The sequence below is a fragment of the Gadus morhua genome, chromosome 9, assembly GCF_902167405.1.
Source record: "Gadus morhua chromosome 9, gadMor3.0, whole genome shotgun sequence".
NCBI lineage: Eukaryota > Metazoa > Chordata > Actinopteri > Gadiformes > Gadidae > Gadus > Gadus morhua.
In genome coordinates this window covers 3,823,820-3,843,728 of record NC_044056.1, presented here as the reverse complement: position 1 = coordinate 3,843,728, position 19,909 = coordinate 3,823,820, and the positions used below count along the sequence as shown (strand labels likewise).

The following is a 19,909-nucleotide window of genomic DNA, read 5'->3' as shown; positions in this document are numbered from 1 at the left end:
TTTTTTTACAATAATTCCTTGTAACTCATATTTACTGCAGTTATTCATGTAAACCAGTCTGGAGACATTGTTTACAGGTTAAAAGGGAGTTCAATAAAATTTAGGACCATTGCAAGTTCGACCTCTGGCGCACTCCAAGGTCAATTCTCGTAGCCGTGCGGTGTAAAGGGCGCGAGAGTTGCATAACCGCTTGACCTGGGCTCCCGTCTCGTCCTTCTCGCGCTGCTCGCCACAATATCACGTTGCCCTGCACACCACAGTGAGAGTTTTAGTTCGCACTAGCAGTTAGTCCCCCGTTCCCTCCCTTGTCCGTTCCATTTTTGGAACATGTTTAGCAAGCGTGTTTTATTTCACTTGTTCCATATAATTTAATAAATTAATAAAATGAAGGGTGCCACCAGAGGGCACCAACACATTTGCCGCCCAGACGATCGCCTATAGGTCGCCTATGCCGATCGCCGGCCCTGAGTGCATAAGACAGGTGTTTTAGCAGAGTACGGGAGGAGAAGAGGCTGTGGTGAATTCTGTGTCTCTGTGAACTCCACAACAAGTGACTCTTGAATCATTTGTCGTGTTTTGGGAAGCTGGTGGGCGACTCTGCAGTCCTGACATTGACAAGTATCTTGTTCCCGTTTTGTGGTGCCAAAACAGTTAGCAAACTGTTAACTTGGCAAACAACTTCCCCTATCTTGCCATAACTTATCTCAACGAGAATCTCTGGTGACATCCCCCTGCAGGGTCAGGGTTAGGGCATCTGTGGTGTGGTCAGAGGGGCGTGGTTAGGGTCGGCTATAAGAGACGACTCTCAAGGGGCTCTCTACAGTGAGGTCAGATCCATACTGACGATTCCATCTGTTCCTGGAAAGGGAAGAAAGTCCAGAGCGTAGCCACCAGGACAGGTAAGGAGGATTCAGGGTGGTCCAACCGGGATCTATGGGGTTTTGATCTCTGGGTAATCCTGGCGGCATTTCTCACAAACTAAACATTTAATCAATTAATGGAGAAAAGAATCAGCAGAATAATCCGTAATGAAAAATAAACATAACAGTTTGAAACAAAATATTTCAGAATGTACTCTACCTCAACCAACTACAACAGTAAAATCCTGCATTTAATTTACTGTATTTTTGCAGAGGCAGGTGTATTCAACTCCAAACTGATTTTCAGAGTGCATCTCACTCATAAATAGATGATAGACAGTTGTAACATTTGTAAACAATTACACAACAATAACAGCTCTTAAATCGAACCTCTTAAAGGGGAACAGTCACGCTCGCTAGCTTCTAATATATAGTTCTGCTTCATATGCGTATACATGCCCGTAGCCAGCTCTGAGGTCACCAAGGTCCAGACCTGTGGAATTATTTTTAGAGCAAGAAATTAAACTGGATGGCCTCAACAAGGCCACATGCCAGGGCATCAAGGCTATACGTTAAAAAACATGATTTCGATTTCACTTAAATTGACGAATCCATTTCTAAAAGCGATAATGCCTTTTTAATAAACAGTGTAACACTTCTAGAGAAATAAAAACACAATTTGTAGCAAAATAATCCTTTATACGTAATTAATATTAACCCGTTCCCCCAGGATGCTTTTAATATGTATGAGCCACTATCCAACTCTAGTTTCTGAAAAAATCACAAGTGGATTCTCTGGCCTACATATTATAGCATGTATTTCCTACATTTCTCCAACATTTGTCCAGTAATTTCCTGTAATATTACAACTTGTTCCTAGAAACTGCATCCTATCCTTCCAATTCTCCCGATTACCACATTATTATTATTACACACACTGTGTGTGTGTGTGTGTGTGTGTGTGTGTGTGTGTGTGTGTGTGTGTGTGTGTGTGTGTGTGTGTGTGTGTGTGTTATTCAATGGCCTGGTAATGTTTATACATATACGGTAATATTCATACTAGGTGCTAGCTTTGGAAATGCCATAGTGCTAACGCCAACCCCTTTAATTTTTGCATTATTTTATGCATAAACACCGCCTGCTTTGGTTGTCCGTAAGTTTTCGCCCTTGGATCTTGTCCTTTGATTTACTTTTACAGTTTGAAATGTCTGCATCTTTTGTCGAGCATTCGGAGGATGCATGAATATATTGATGTACATTTCTGTTTCAGGTTATTAGTCATGGCGACTACACTGGAAATCATCGGTGGAGGGGGAGGCTTAGGATTTGAGTTCACTGGTCGTGACAATGGTGCCACCCTCAAGAAGATTGGAGTGGCAGTTGGCGGCTGGCAGATCAAAGCTGTGCGGGCAGAACTGACCGATGGGCGTGTGCAGACCTTTGGAAATGCAGTCACTTTCAGTGAGTTTACGTTTCAACCTGGCGAACGCATCACCAAGCTGTCCCTGTGGGGGAACGGTGCCGGAACACGTCTGGGTGGCATCAGGTTCTGGACGAGTTCTGGACACGAATTCTTCGAGTACATGAATGACTGGGGCCTGAAGACCGAGTACTCCATCGATGTGGGGTCTGGAGTCTGCCTGGGGTTGCAGGGGAATGCTGGCTCAGACATGGACTCAATGGGATTCCTCTTCATCAATGCCATCAAGTCGTCTGTGCTAACCGACATGACCTATCCCAGCCTGGCCATGTATACACCCCAGGTGAGTGCTGCTATGTGTGGAAGACATGAGTCTGAATATGGCAGGCTAAGTGGGCCAATGAATTTAAATTAACAAGTGTTTCTTTATTAACTCCGAAAAGCAATTGAAATGGAATAATTGTCATGCATCAATAGCACCTGTTTTTGTAGTAGGTTGTGTCCAGGACAGAAATTGACACCTTTTAGTCCTCTTTCCTATCACTAACAAAGCATGTCTTACACTTATCTTTCATAGGGCAGATTATTCTTATATAATCAATCAAATGTATTTTATAAAGCCCTTTCAATATATATATATATATATATATAAAGTGCATTATAAATAAAATTTATTATTATTATTATTATTATTTTCATATGAGCAGTTGTCACAAGGTGTTTTTTTGAAGAAGAATGAGGAAAGATTGTGTTGGCCCACTTTGCCCTCCATAAAGACAACACAATGAGTTCTGTCCACTGTATAACATTTTTTACTTACATTAGGTCAATAAAATAGCGTCACCACTTCTTTAGAATTTCTCCCCCGGGGGATTAATAAAGTGTTAAAGTCTAAATCTTAGACAAAATAAATGAGTTTATATTTTCTGTACTGGTTATTAAGAATTATTTTGTGTGCTTCCTGAACAATATGCATATTTTTTGTGTTTTTCTGTGTCTGTGTGTGGGGTATGTAGGTAAACAAAGAATATATAAAGTCGGTGACTTATCAAAACGACACTGCTGCAGATCAAGAGGAGAAATTTACGTACAGCAGATCTGTGACCAAGTCTACCACCTGGAGCACCACCACTAAGATTGAGTTCACCGTCAGCCTGACTGTTACAGCAGGGATCCCGGACCTGGTGGAGGTGTCTGGTGGGTTTAGCTTGACCGTGGGAACGGAGCAGACCTCCTCAGCGACCAAAGAAGAGACCATAACCGAATCAGATGAGGTCAATGTGAAGGTCCCAGCAGGAAAGACCGTGAGTGTTGAGGTGTCAGTGGGACGAGCAGTCATCGACCTCCCCTACTCAGCCACCATGAAGATCACATGCCTGAATGGCAGCGAGCTGCACTTCCAATCCAACGGCAACTACAATGGTGTGGCTTACACTGCAGTGCATGTCAAATCCACTTAGTCTGATATGTTATGAATGTCAAATAAGATGCATCAACATCTTACTGGGCACAGTTTTAATATTGATTGCATTACATTGGTTTGATTGCTAATGCAGAGTAACTGTTACAGATCAATAAATCATCATCATAAACCTGCTTGTGTTTCCATGTCCATCCTCAAGGTGCGTTCACACCAAACGCGAAGTAGCGACACGATCCCATACAAAGAGAACGTAGAGACGCGAATCGGGCAAATTATTTGCTAGAGAAAACCGGCGACAAGTTTTGATTTGTCACGCCACACCTTCGCCCTGCACAGGCGAGCGCGTTCACGAGTATTCGTAGGGTGACAAATTTGCTCAAGTTGAAATATTTCAACTTTGCTGCGACATTCGTGTGATGACAGCCAATCAGCGTTCAACAGCGTGGCCACTGAGTGACATGTGTAGCGTAACAGCCAATCACCTTTCAACCAGCCAACCGTTCCCTGCAGTGCAGTCCGGGTGAACCGCAGCAAATTCGCCTGACAAAACTTGCACAGTGACAGTTTAGGATTTTGTCGCGTGACAAAACTTGGGCGACAATGGGAACGGGTGACAAATGTGTCTTTTGGTGTGAAAGCACCTTTAGATTTTGTAAAACAAAATATGAAAATGAGTCTGTCTAGCTGATTCCATAATTTAACGTTTCAGTTTTGTAAATTATCATTTCAGTTCAAATATACTATATGCTGTTAATAATTTAGTTTTCTTGTTCAGCAGCCTGGAAAGATATAAAACATGAAACGGACAATCGCGTCGAACGATTGATTGATTGATTGATTTCATTTATTTCAGACGTATCAAAATACAAATCAAACATCGCAAATAACACCAAACAAAATAAAAAGCATGACACTACAATAAACAAAAGCGATGTGCCAATTATTTCACAAAAGAAAAAAATTACATACATTCAATTGATACGTCTGAAAAGGAGTAGGAAGAAGTGTAACACTTATTTAATCCTAACCCTTTTCCACAGTTCAATAATTAATATTTATTTAATATATACTTCCTGTATTCCTCATAATCTCTCTTTATACTATATTTGATATATTATTTCATACATATTAATATCATTATTTATTTCTTACTTTATTACTTCTGTCCCTCATCCCTGTACCTTTTGAAAATCATTGCTTTGAACCTTTTTTTAAACTGGATCATGTTTGTACATTGCTTTAGCTCCTTGCTCATCCCATTCCACAGTTTCACACCCCCAATTGAGATGCAATGACATTTTAAAGTCATGCGTACGATGACGTAATGTTTAGAACAAGGATTACTTAGGCGGTACAATTTTCGCCCCCGGTACAATTTTGGCGTGACAGCTCCATTGGCCTAGCCTGGCACCGCCCATCTACCTACTTCCGCTCTATTTTAATTTAACTTCAGTACTAGGTCTGGGTCTGCTTCATATGCATGGGTTCCTTGGAAGCCAGATTTTTGGCGGTCCAATCAGCGAACAGAGGGAGTGGCTGAGGACGATGACGTTAAAGTCAGCTCTCGTTGACGGACATCTTCACGCACAGTGTTTGGTTTGTTTACAGCCTGCGCACCATGTGATTCCCGGCCAAACGTTAGCGATTGGTTATGGCAGATCCAGAGTGGCACTGGGCAGATCCAATAGATTTAAACTTCAACAGACACCCGCCTTCAAGTGAGTTAACGTTTGTTTACTCACTTGTTCCAGACTCTCTGTGCAAATGAAATGAGGTACGAGAGTCTGGTATAGGACCAGGCTACCATTGGCCGCCTGGTCAACGACGACTGGTATAGGACCAGGCTACCATTGGCCGCCTGGTCAACGACGACCACAGTGCCCCGAACAACCCAATTAAATTTCTTGAAATAAGTGGGAGACCAAACTTATGCCTTTTTGCAACGAAAGACATACAGCCAGGGACGGAAAACACTTACAACTACGGTGGCAAGGATTTGCCATGGCGCAAAGAGGTAGGTCATCAATAGTTCTCTACAGTAGATGTTTAGGCCATGTAACTGTCTTTGTAAAATGTACCTTAAAGGGCAGATCCGGTGTAAATCGATCCATAGAACTTTGTTGGTCACCTTGTGCCTGTCCAGGAAAAATTAAGAATATTTGGCACATCATCCAAGACAGGGAAGTAAAGCTGGCCTAATGGGGAATAGAAATGAAAGCTCAATGCCCCATTGGGTCAGCTTTACTTCCCTGTCCAAAACTCTATCTATGTTTTGCCAACCTTTCTCGTTCTTTTTCCTATAAACAACTGGTGGGTTTATGGCAGGGCTATGGATTTACACCGGATTTGTCCTTTAATACATGCAGCTGTCCCTGAACTGATCCTAATAAAAACATTGCAATACGCCCAGTTTCAATATTCTAGATGCATAGCTCACTCAGATGTATGCTGTTGTAGTGTACATTTGGATTGTACGTTGCCCAGCATTTTTGATGTGGATTCATTCTGATCTGATTCTTATATCTTACCCATGTCTTGCACAGCTGTGGCTGCTTACTGAAGCATAGTTTAAATGCTTTGTATTGCACAGTGCATCTAAAACATTCACTTGCACACCACTAGCGGCGCCAGGACATTGATTGTGGGTGGGCCTCCAGAAAACTGGATGGGCCAGTTAAAATAAGCCAAAAAAAAAAACGGGTTCACCTTCATCTCCATTTCAGCGCTTTTCTGCGGCACTGAGGACAGCGACTCAGCAGCCTACCTGTGTGGCTCTTGTGTCGCTGTCCTCAGCTCAGAGCTGAAGCGGACAAAGACATTCACCTTGGCAGTAAGCCTAACTTAATTTATCTCTTTTGAAGATTCAATACACAAATTGACTGAAACAGAATTATATCTTTGGAGTGTCTGTTTCTCTCTCCATTCATTTACCCAGCACAGTGCGAAGGGAACTTTACAAAATTATTTAACTGATTCTTATAAATTGCCTGCTTCACAATGGCCGGCTATGGGTATTCACCCATAGCCCAACCCTAAACTTTCGTTTTCAGAAATGTGCAACTCTCCGAGTGGTTAGTGATGTTCCTTGATGTTCAAAAGCAAGTTTCGTAGCGAAATACAGTTTCTGTCTGGTTTTATTTGGCATTTTGTAAATCCATTGATTTCGGTTGGAAGACTCATTCCTGCTGACCAAAACTGAAAGGCTGGCTGGTTGTAGTCTTTTCGCTTCGTCCCAGCTCTACTGTTGATACGGAGAACCGAGCGAAAAGACTCCAACCAGCCCCCCTGGACTCTGCTGCTGCCGGGCTTCTCCTCTAGCAGTAAGAGGAAGGAACATTTGCGCAGATATTTTCTCCTCTGCGAATCTCGCGGTGTTGGCGAATTTGTGTAAAAACAACACACAAGTTAATTTCTGGTTTAAAATGCCCAGAGCTTTGTACCGAGTTACCAAGTTACAGCAAAAAGTAATGCAGTACAGTAATCCATTTATTTTGTAACGCGTTACTCCCAACACTGATCCCAAACTTAAACTTTAAGTGATAGCTAACTTTAAGGGCCCTATTTTAGCGGTCTGAAATGCAAGTGTGAAACGCTAAAAACGTACAGTAGCTTCGTGGGCGGTTCTCTGCCGCTGTTGCTATCATACCGGCAGATAAATTACTCTTGCGCCCGACGCAAACCTAAAATAGGTTGGTCTGAACTAGCTTAATTACTCATAGGTGTGTTTTGAACATTTATCGTCCCGGCCCTGTGCTACATTCAAAAACAATCATACGTCGAAATTACATCAAAAAGAGTTACATATTAAACATTGTAGTTACATGAAGTTACTGATTGCACATTACAGTTATATGAAGTGAGATCTTTGATTAAAATCCATTCATCGCCTTGTTTATTAACCTTATCTTAAATCTTCGACACGATTCCACACATGTGTTTAAGAGATGAGCCTGCATAACCAATATTTATTTAAACAGTAAAACACGCATTGAAATAATTAACAATATCATGTGCCCGTGGTATAGATATTTACATTCAGAAAGTTGGGAGTTTAGACTAACTCCAACTCAGAAGTTGGAGTGAACCTGTCCACACTCCCAAAACACGCACCACGAAAACCTAAGGAGGGGAAACCGCGGGAGGGATCTGTTCTTATCAAAGCCCTCCTCGTCCTCCCCCCCTCACGCTGACGTGAGCCAGTCACTCTCTCGTGACTGCCCTCATGCCTCTAAAGACACTTGTAGCGCCAATGTATGAGAGTTCTGTGATTGGCTTCCATTGCTTTTGATGATCCCTTTTTATACTTACATTTGTTATAATAAATTATTTGGGAGATGCTCTGGGATTGTGGGAACTCTTGTTCTTCTTGAACGTGTGAATGATATTGCCATGGTGAAATTAATTACACGGGCAAGGCCTAACATGATCGTTATCGATCAAACATTGCATGCCTTAACTATTCATTTCAGAAATATAAATTGAAAAACACGCTTTCTCCCCAGATTTCAGTCCTGGTTGTGGTTGCAGTTTTAACCACTAGATGGCAATGTCTCTACACTGTATGACTCAAGCGAAGCTAGCTCACCTTGATTGGCCTTTAAACGTTTCATCAAACAGGCAACCTTTACATCAGTTCACACATTCCGTTTTAACGAATTTGTAAAAAAAAGTAAACACTAAAAGCATAATTTTCCCTTGGATTGTGATTAATAATAATATAACAGGACATTGTAATGGTTGGTTACATGTAAATGTTGTTTTATGTTTATGTTTAATACTGCCCGTAAAAAAATGAAAACTGATCTTCAACTCTTTCGGCACGATAATTAAGTCCTTATACTTTTACCAAAGTAGACTTTTGTGAGGTTATAGAACAATTAATCTGTCTTAATTATGGAAAAGTTATCAAAATTCAGAGACTAATAATAGGCCGCATAGATTTAGTTGTTTGCTCTTTCCAGGGCAAATCCTCAGGATGTCATGATATACGTTTATTTATAGGATGATGGATCTATATCCGTTTGGTGTGAAGTTGGTCTTCCATTGGTGTGGTATTGATGGATGTATTCCGGCCTGTAGTCTTTCACTTGGGACATAATGTACAGACAGCTCAACCCCCAAAAGCTTGGAACTTAACCCAATGGTGGTCAGTTGACAACCATTTTCTATTACGTTTTATTTAGAAAAGATTTTTAATTTAGGTTTAGTTATTTAGTCTGTTCATATCTTATGCGTAAGATAGTGTCAATTAAATTGATGTCCTCTAGTCGTATGTTCGTTCTAGGCCATGTTGAATCATGTTAGTGCAACATGGTGGGCTCGCTGGAAGAGGACCCTCTCCTAGATATACAGGGCTCTATATAGGATAACGAAAACATCATTTATTTTATGGGACTATGCACAAAAAAAGAATTTAAACTTATGTGAGAAAGAGGTATTGAACCTCCAACTCACACGCGGGACGGGACGCAAACCAAGGAGTCAGTTGGTCAAAAGCAGGAGTCGGCGCAGAGAGTTGAAGGCTGCAAAAATAGTGCCGGTTTATTTACTGTGCCAAAAAGTACAAAAAGTCACACAAAAGAATACAGCCTCTCGGCAAGCTGTTACAAAACTAATGCCCGACCTTTTCCCCTCACCATGGCTCCCCATTAAAGGTTGGGTATGGGATTTGCGAAACGCCAGCAGATTTTGAAAATACACAACTCAAATGGTCCTACCCCCTCTCCTTCAACGCTGACTCTGAGGGGGGGGAGGGGGAGGGGGAGTGCAGTACGACCGTTCGATTGGCGTACTCACTGTCCAATGCAACTCGGTGACTCTGGAAATCATTGGCTGGAGTTTTTCGAGCCCTGCCCGTTCCACAGATGATTGACTTGTTTAATTTTCATGCCAGTACTTCTAACTCAGTGGCTGTGAGTGGGTTATGATAAGGATTTCAAGTAATTTTGCAAAAATGGCCAAAAAAGTGAATTCCATACCCAACCTTTAAATAGGCCTACCAATCAGGGCTGATTGGGAGAGCCCACTGGGATAGGTGACGCATCAATATAACATGATCAATCAAACACCACAGAACAATAGCACAAACACTATATGTTCATCAAACGATGCATACAAATACACACACACACACACACACACACACACACACACACACACACACACACACACACACACACACACACACACACACACACACACACACACACACACACAAGTTCACAACACAGTCTTTGATAAATAAATCACATCAACCATAACGACACTCAGAAGTACAAACGCTACCTCACCACCCCCGCAATTAGCAAACCAAATGAACTGTCCCGGAACAGAAAATAAAGCCTGGTTCCCATGCGGCACGCGTTCCCCATGGACCAGTTTGCCGGACGGACAGGAAGAAGGGTAGTTGACAAACAAATGTATGCGTGAATTATCTAGCATGTTGTAAATAAATGGAGTGTATTAAACTGTGGTGTGTGGTTGTTTGTAGTGTGGTGCTATGTGAGAATGCGAAGGTAAACGGCTAAATGGTAGCATATCTGGGGAAATGCGACCCTCGCTTTTCACAACATACTTATAAATACTTTTTACATTTCTGCCAAGTCCGTTACACTAGATGGCATTACATTCTACATATTACACCTTTAAGTGTAAACATCGGCTTGATTTTTATGTTTTTTTACATAATTCAAAAACTTCTAAATAATGCGAGGAACTTGCAATTGAACGATTTCTTCCTGGATGTTTCTCGTTTCCCATTTCTCAGGACAGTAATAATAATAATAATACATTTAATTTAGAGGCGCCTTTCAAGACACCCAAGGTCACCTACACCACCACCAAGGTCACCTACAGTGAGGTCTCTCATGATTTGTGTTGAAAAACTCTTATTGAATGTTTTATGTGAATGGCTGATTCTGCCAACTAGTGCTTGGCATCCCGTGTGGAGATCGAGGGCACCTTGGGTGGTGGTTTATTTGTGGACTCGTCCAGTTTTCACACATCTTAGTCATTGAGCTTTGTTGTGACAGATTAATATAAATGCATCTACCCCCCACCATAAGTAAATAACTAGATAATTAGTTAACTGTTAATTAACTTGGGTTATTGCTTACTAATTCATTGAATGATGTTAATTAATGGTTAATTAAGGTTACCTAAGTGTTATTTATTTAAGTTTTGGTTTTCCCTGTTGCATACACCATGCAACACACCACCTCAAGCAATACAAACAATAAGGGAACATCTTTATTGTAGACAATTGGACTGAGGAACCAAATATTCCCTTTGCCTTCCATATTTCTTAACAGTTCTGCCTGCTCCTAATGAAACAGACGCACAGGTGACACACATACACCCTGGATGTAGGTCTCCCACTGGGTCCTCTCCCCTTCCCCTTCACAGGGAACGCCTAAAATAGGACAGATCTGCTGGCCCGGCTCGTGTTGAACTGAAGTTAAACTCCCACAATTCCCATGTTTCCATGCTCAGACAGTCCGCTCAGACGCTTCGCTGTGGAGCCTCTGGTAGCGAGATCATGGGAAATAGTGCCTGCTCAAATGGTTCACTTTATTTTACACGCTAGAAAGCACTTTCAGATTTGCTGGCCCTTTTTCTCCACAGAGCAAATACACTTGGAGTGAAAAAAGAGGGATTGAGTGGACGGGTTGCTGTTGGTTATAGACACTGATCTACTCGTATCATTTTGAACGAAGAATGATGACTCCAGTGAAAAAAGTTTGACTTTGTGATATAAAAGATTGAGTCGTCATGCTTGGGAATTGAAGGAGACGAGTGGCTATTTAATAAGCCACAAGGAATCAGGGGAATTTAGGAGATACAGGCACAGTTTCATCTCGTTCCATTAAATCAATGAGACTCAGAGGATATTGCTTAGAGGGCAGCAGCAGAAAGGAGGGGAAGCCAGTCGAGCAAAAGACAAAAACAATATGAAGGAGTGCACAATACATTTATTATCATTAGATCCTTTATTTAACCAGGTTTAGTCTCATTGAGATTACAATTTATTTTACAAGAGAGACCTGGCCAAGATGGACAGCAGTACAGTACAGTCCCAACCTAAAACACAATACGAAGCACAAGTTCAATACTAACTGCGATAGTAATTATACATTTAGATCATCGACTAAAACAGCTTTAGTTTCACTGAGATTAACTTGCAGCTTGAGCTGCTTCTGCGGGTTATTCTAGTAAATAAAATACAATAAACTGCCCTCCATCGGGCTGTCCAACTCAGCCTTACGACCCGGCCCCGAGTGCATCTAAAGGGCTGATTATGGTTCCACGTTCACGCAACGCAATGGCGCCCGCAGACGCTTCGACGCAGTCCTGAGCCTTTATGGTTCTGCGTCGGGTTCTAGTAAGCGGACCAATCACAGCCCTTGCTGCTGCGTCGCCTTCGACGGAAGGTTACGATTTTTGGGAGGCGCACGTCCGACTCTTGCGGTGGACGCCAAAAGGGTCCGCAAGGACATAAGGGGTCCCTAACCCCCTTTGCGTCGCGTGAACGTTGAACCATAATCAGCTCTTCACACCCCGGCCCCGAGTGTGCCTAGCTCTCTGTTGGGCTCAGTGTTCTCGGAGAGGTAGCAGAATACCTCCGAGGGCCACACCGGTCGAGAGGTCAGGAGGTCAGAGGTCAGAGGTTCAGGTTAGGAGGTGTAGAGGCAGAACGTAGGTAGTGTTGCGTTTAATGTACTTTTACAGTCTGGAAATACTGTGTGTGTGTGCGTGTGTGTGTGTGTGTGTGTGTGGGTGTGTGTGTGTGTGGCACTGCCTTAAAGGCTGGTTGTAAAAGGACTTTAATGTACCATGGCAGGCGGAGGATCATTAAGTACAGGCCGGATGGTCTCATCTCTCAGAGGGAAAGGACGAAGGGCTTTCTGGGGTTTTATGCTTCTTCGTCTCTTGGATCTACTTTACTTACCTCTACCAAACGGTATAGGCTAAAGGGGGAGGGGGGGGGGGGGGGGTGAATCCCTTTTATGATACTTTAATTATGAATAACCGATCAAATGAATCAAGTACAGCCAACATTAAATGATGAGGCATTTCACAACACACACACACGCACACACGCGCGCTCGCACAAGCACACACACACTTACACGCGCACACACACAAAAAAACACACTGTGGCCTTGTGACAAATTACCTGTATCCGGATAATAGCCGATATATATGATCGAATCGCTTAGAAACACCCTCGACTTCCTGTAAAACTTTTCCGTGCACTTCCAGTCAAACTACCAGTTTCTGACATCATTCCCAGGTTGACGTGTGGGCAATAATTTCTTTGCGTATGCGAATGAAGATGCCGTGTGCAAAGTCTTGTCTCAATTGGTCAAGAAATGTGGGAGGAGTAGCGAAGAAACTCCCCCATCTCATCCTGGTGTTCTGTTCCAGCCCCGGGTCCAGCTGTCATGGTTCTGTAGTGCCCTCTGGATGCTGGGGAACAAAGGAAGGCCCACAACCGTTTCCCCTGATCAGGGATGAGTTCCTATTGAGGATGGTGCACACTGGAGGTCCCTGTTTCATCTGATTCCCATAAAATACACCATCATTAATCATTGTCTACAATTATTAAATGAATGTCCACATTAATTCAATTAATGTCCAACCTAATTAAGGGAAGATGACTTACATCGCACTTCAACATCCCACGTTCATTTGCTAACTTAATTAAGTCAATCGAAGCTATAGGGTGCCTTTCTATGGAAATATATGGTAATTGTCACGAGTTGCATCAATGCCTGCTCATTCTGAGGTGCGTGTGGCTCTGCATTATTCCTATAGAAGACTCTGTAAGAGTTGGAATTTGTGAGAGACGTCACAAGACATTTCATCAGCCAAAAAAGACAAAGGGAAGAGTTGCGTTGATATCACGTTTTTCTTACAAAGCTGTGAGCAGGGTTCAAAGTCAGTGCCTCAACCTGTAAAGCTTTGAAAGTGGCTCTATATCTGGTTTCCCAGGCACTAACAGCTGTGGTGTGGTGCATAGAATATCAATGTTCCCTTCACTGCCTCTGCTTCTCCTCTCAAGGCTTCTCTGGACAAGCTGCGTCAGAGTGGAAGCCAGGTATTCAGCTTCTTATTATGCACGCACACACGCCACCCGCACGCATGCACGCACACACACACACACACACACACACACACACATACATACACACACACACACACACACACACACACACACACACACACACACACACACACACACACACACACACACACACACACACACACACACACACACACACAGGAGAGGAAAGAAGAGAGAACTTAATCATGTTTTTTTAATCTCGTCAACACGTTGAGATCAATCTCAGAGAGAGATAGATTCCCTAACCCCCCCCTACACACACACACACACACACACACACACACACACACACACACACACACACACACACACACACACACACACACACACACACACACACACACAGGGCCGACGGACTGCGGGGACAAAGGGGATTATTAAATTATAATCATAATAATTACGTATCGGCCACGTCCCCCCCCCCCCCCCGTCAACAACTTAGCGCAGGGGGGCCCATTAGTACCTATAGTATAGGGGCCCAGGATTTGGTGCTACGGCCCTGCACACACACACACACAGACCAATATGTTATGGAGGGGGTTAAGGCAAGCTTTGGCTGATCTTATTGTGATGGTCTTCCCCAGCTATGGATCTCCTTTTGCTAACTCTCTCTTGCATAAGTCATCGAGCCTCTGAACATATGCTTCAGGGAGAATGGTCCCGCCAAGAGAAGGACATTCACAATACAGAAAGCAATGCAGAAAAGTAATTTATTGTGCGAAGCAGAGAGTGGAGCAATAGATACAGTCATACAGGGTAAACATTGGGATATGCTGAATACAGTTTTACGATTCATTCAGCAATTATCCAGTATACTATGTATTACCCTGTATTATTTGAGTTAGATAAACAATAGATTTATTCAGAGAGAGAGATTGTAATTTATTTTTTAAATAGGTTCCTCAGAAAATACGTGTGTGTGTGCGTGTGTGCGCGCGCGTGTGTGTGTGTGTGTGTGTGTGTGTGTGTGTGTGTGTGTGTGTGTGTGCGTGTGTGGTTGCGAAGGACGCTATACATACAGGCATGCATACATATACATGCCTGCATACACAAAACTGCCTGTAAAAATGACTAAACATAAAACTGCTGTTTGCGTCCCTTTTTTTTGACAGCTAGGTCCACGGGAGGTGTGTTGCAGACACATCCCAGCGGGCGATCACTGCTAACGCGGCGCTCCTTCCTCTAACGACCGGCGCTGGCAGTCAGCCGGCAGCATCCCAGGAAAGGCACGCGAGCGGGGGGTGAGTGAACGTTGTTGGAGTCGGTCCAACACAGCAGCACTCAGGGCAGTCACCTTAGCGATGCCTTTCTATATCATAAGCGATGAAACCTACCCTGGGAAGTAAGTGGGATTTTTCATCATTTTGTCACGTTATACTTCAGGGATAAATTAAAGGGTTTTTTTCTCGACGACAAAAAAATAGAATAATACGCTGAAAAAGCTGAATCTGAACTGCCCGTCACCGGAGTGTAAGTGGAGCGGCCGCGTGGCGAGCTGACGTCTTGAGAGCGAGCGGTGGCTCGTGCTGTGGTGGTGGAGTGGGGGTGTGTGTGACGCCTGCCGCCTTGGGTCTAGCCGGACTCGGGCAGACCCGAGGACCGCTGCGGACTCACGCAGATGGAAGGCCTTACAGGGCTCTGCTCTACTCCACCCCTACTTCGCTACCCCGACACTCATTGTGTGTGTTTCTCTGGAGTACTGCGTATCGATTCTAGCAGTGCAGTCAGAAACTAAATGTACTTTAAGAGAGGGCCTGGTGGGAACACTATCTTCCATCTTTAAGAACATTTAGTTTCTGGCTCTCCCACAATGACGCGACCATCTGATTGCCTGCCAGATAAAATTGCCTGCGAACCGAAGGTAAACTTTGACCGAAAGGGAAATAAACAAGGGAGATGCTGTTTGGAATTAGTTAAATTAGTTAAAGAAATTAAACATTGGATAATCTCCATGATACTTGTGGTATTTTCTTCCTCTTTGGTTATCATGCCAATAATGAAAAACTCAAAGTAGGCCTACTATTTCCTTCATGATTCATCCTTGAAAAAAGAAAGTGACTTTTCTTCCTGATAACTTGGAAACAATGGTGGAATTTCTTATGCACTCTGTGTAAGCACATTCTCCCCATAGCAAGTCTTGGTACGCTGCAGTTGTTCTAAGAACAAAAAAAGCCATTTTTGGAAGCAAATGAAGCCTGAAACAAACAAAATCAATCCATCACCACAAGAGACATCGGGGTGGCTGAGAGCGGCAGAGAGGACCCGGCGAGCGTTTCATTATGCATTCTCCCCTCTCGCTGTTTGAAAAATGTAAAATCTGAGAAAAACCCCTACATGCTGTTACCCAGTATAGGACACGGATGCAACCCTAATAGCACCATTATGGATACACATGCTGTTGTTTTCTCTGTGTACGTTCTTGTCTTCTCTGGGGTCAATTGGAATTAGTGCATGATTGCAATGAGTATAAACACGGGAAAAGAGCCTAAAGCAGGTCATTATCGGTCATTATCGCACTGAATAAAGCTAAGAGACCGTCTGGTAAAAAAAACAGACTGTACTGGCAAACCCCTTCCCCTCCTCCTCCTCCTCCACCACTGCCCGACGCTTTCCAGCCCACCTTCTCAACCCCTGCCTCCCCTGTAACCTCGGCGACAGGGTGTCGTGCACCTGTAGTCCCTGCATCAGCCCCCCCCCCCCCCCCCGTTGCGACAGCCACTTGGAGGGCCACTAGGGGCCCTCCCTTGCCACTGCCCCCCTCTAGGGCCTGGGATCCCTCCACTGGCGACTGCATTCCTGGGCGTGCGCCAGGCTTTGCCTCCCTCCTTTCACACTGTCATGCTCTGTTTAATGTATAGACTATAGAGGGCAGCAGGAGAGAGAGAGGGAGAGAGAGAGAGAGGTAGTGATGCATGCGGTTCAGCCCTGCGATACATTTCCGTAGTGTTGCTGCAAAGGGCTGCGCGGTGATGGTTGGGGTGAACCTCTGCGGCGCGGCGGGGACGCGGAGGTGCCGTGCACTGCCACCGGTCACATGGGTCGCCGTGGCAGCAGTATCATCAGCACCAGTGAGCAGGCTCTCCTTAAGGTAGGGGAGCTTTTCTCTGCACTGCACCATTCTGCCGAGTCACAGGTCAAACCGCACAACCACGATACACACACACACACGCACACGCACACACGTGCTTACACAGACCCGTTCACACAGGGTTAAAATAGGTTTAAAGAAAAGTCATGAATTTGGTTTATGCATTAGGTAGATGAATGTGATGCATTTTGATCGACGTGTTTGGTATTCTTTCTGCAGGGAAATGCCAGTGCACAGGGAGGATAATTGGCTATCCTAAACAGTTCTGCTCCATAGAGTATGGAATGCATATTGTAGGTGCAGTTTGTGAAGAGTGAGCTGTTGTCATGGCATCGATTGAAACGATAAAATTCGAAGCAAAGTCAATTCACAATTAAAAACATTGGGCTTGGGTTTTTTCCCAGCTTTGAACTGCAGTACTTCAACCCTGGGTTGTCTTTCCCTGGCCACGTTAGTGCTGATGGTGAAGATGGAGTCGGCCCACGATTGAAGATGCTCATGCAGAGGTCATATCGCACAATACAATTTGTACATCGCCCTGTTTATCCAGTTCTTATTTTATATATGTTTATAATATCCTTCATTTCGGTTAAAACTTATATTGTATATATATTGTATATTGTATTTTATATTATTTTATTATATTTGATTACATTCTATTTCATTAATCTTTTAAGAACAGAAAATACAGAGTATGTCCCACAAACTGCTCATCTTGTATGAGTATGTGACAAATAAAAACCTTTGAATCTTTGAGGTGGAGGTGGAGTTCACGATGGTCTTTCACAAGACGCTCCGGACCGGGATGCCTAAGGGAGGGACGTGGCTCTGTCCAGAGACCGGGGCGTCCCGGGGCAGCTGCTTACCTGGCCCCTTCTCCGCCCTGTTCAGCTGGACACAAAGGAAAAGGAAAAATCACTCCCTTCTGCACAAACTTTATAGCTCGCGGTGCAGAAGCCGGGCTGGCTGGCAGGCTGGCTGGCTGGCAGGCTGGCTGGCTGGCAGGCTGGCTGGCTGGCTGAAGAGCTGCCCTGGGTGAGTGCCTCATTAGTTGTCTCTCACGTGGACAATCCGCCAGCTTTGTGCTGAGTCGCAGATCCTTGTCTCTGCTCGGGGGAAAGCTTTGAGTCGGGGGCCAACGTCTTCATGTCGGTCCTTTGGAGCGGACGTTTACCTTATTAACAGCTGGAAGACTACAACCCGTCCTCTGTTTGGTAAATCACCTTCAGCCCTCTGAACTTCCTAGCAGCAATTATTACACCCAATCAATTAGCCGAATGATGGGCTGGGGCTTTCTAACGGCCTTCCTGATATATGAACCCTCACTTAGTGCCCTCCACAGCCACACCACCCACCTGTCCTGTCAGATGGTGAAGAGAGGGACAGGGGGAGAGGTAAGACTCGGATTCGGGACCAGATTTATCTCATATGCCGGATGAAGCAACAGACAGGTGGGTGGATGGACGAATGGACAGATGGATGGATGGATGGATGGATGGATGGATGGATGGATGGATGGAGGGACAGATGGATAGATGGACGATGGGTAGATGGATGGATGAATGAATGGACGGATTGACGGAGGGCAGTTGGATCAATGGATGGATGAAGGCTGTACGGATGGAGGAATGGGTTGGATGAATGGGAGGCTGAATGGATGGATGGATAAATCGAAGCACGTCATGCAAGACAAGCCTGGTGTTGGATGGTGCCGATGACGTAATGGACGCATGCTGGAGAAATGAAAGGATGACTCATGGAACTAGAGCAATGGCCTGGACATTGCGCAATTTCGGTTCTGTTTTATTACCACAAAACAAAAATACATTCTTCCACAAGCCGTTCTGCTACAAGCACAATTTGGTTTACAGTTGTTTATTTATGGTTTGAAAAGGTGGCACGGATTATCTAAATATGGACTTTGAATATATATATATGTATATTAAAGATTTATCCTGATCCTGATTGCAACCCATAACTCTACCCTTAATAAAAACATAAGTATCCAAACAGGTAGGTTTGAATGCATATGTATTTATTCAGGTTATTTCAAGATCATTCCCTATATCCAAAACTGCCTAACTTCCTTCAATAAAGTTATGACAATATGTTGCTTTTATTATTATTAAAGCTATTTTCTGGTCAATAAAGGGGCCAGAAGGAAGGGGATGTGTCTTAAGGCATCCGCTTCTCCGTGATCTATGAACCTCGAGTGCTGGCAAAGGCACAGACTAAATTATCCTTGTTGTGTTTTCACCTTTATTGGCCATAAATCATGAATGAATCAACTTCACAATGTTTCTACAGTCTGGTATCTCTCTCACCTTCTCTGATGGTGGGTGCGTGTGTGTGTTCGTGTCTGTGCATGTGCACGCTTGTGTGTGTGTGTGCTTGTGCTCACGTGTGTGTTTGTCAGTGCGCAGTGCGCACGCATGTTTGTGTGTGCACTTGTGAGTGTGGATGGGTGGGTGAGTACTCGTGCTCATGTGTCTGTGTGTGTGTGTGTGTGTGTTTGTGTGTGTGCGGCATGCGTGCTTGTGTGCGTGAGAGCATGCGTGTGCGTGCGCTTGTGTGTGTTAGAGCCGGTGCATGCGTGTGTGTGTGTGTGTGTGTGTGTTCTGCTTGTCCTTGACATGAGGCGGGGACTGCGGGTTGGAACGAATAACTCCTGGAGGGAGCGTCAGGGGGCAAAAGGGAGAAATAAAAAGACATTAAAGAAATAAGTGCTCTTAATCCCAACACTTCTAGAGGCTGGGCTCCTGTCCAGCCTGCTGTCGCACAAGACCCCGACAGGCTAACCTTTGACCCCCGCAATCCCGGGTTACCAGCGGTGTTCACGCCCTCGCTGGAGTTGTCAACACATTTCATTGTTTTTTTTTCTGGACATATTTTTACAATTTAGCCATCACAGCCATTTTTCTTATGCATGATCGCAGGGTCCTTCATTGATGCGCAGGAAGCCTCTCGCTCAAGGATGCCTGTACTGACTGTT

General features: G+C 44.1%; 1 protein-coding gene across 1 annotated transcript; it reads left to right on the top strand.

Annotated features, from left to right (window-relative positions):
• Positions 1-758: 758 nt before the first annotated feature.
• On the top strand, positions 759-3,876 carry LOC115550777 (aerolysin-like protein). Its single transcript, XM_030366069.1, has 3 exons — positions 759-899; positions 2,131-2,623; positions 3,297-3,876. The coding sequence occupies exons 2-3, from the start codon at positions 2,141-2,143 to the stop codon at positions 3,738-3,740; spliced, it is 927 nt and encodes a 308-aa protein (XP_030221929.1). The 5' UTR covers positions 759-899; positions 2,131-2,140; the 3' UTR covers positions 3,741-3,876.
• Positions 3,877-19,909: the final 16,033 nt, after the last annotated feature.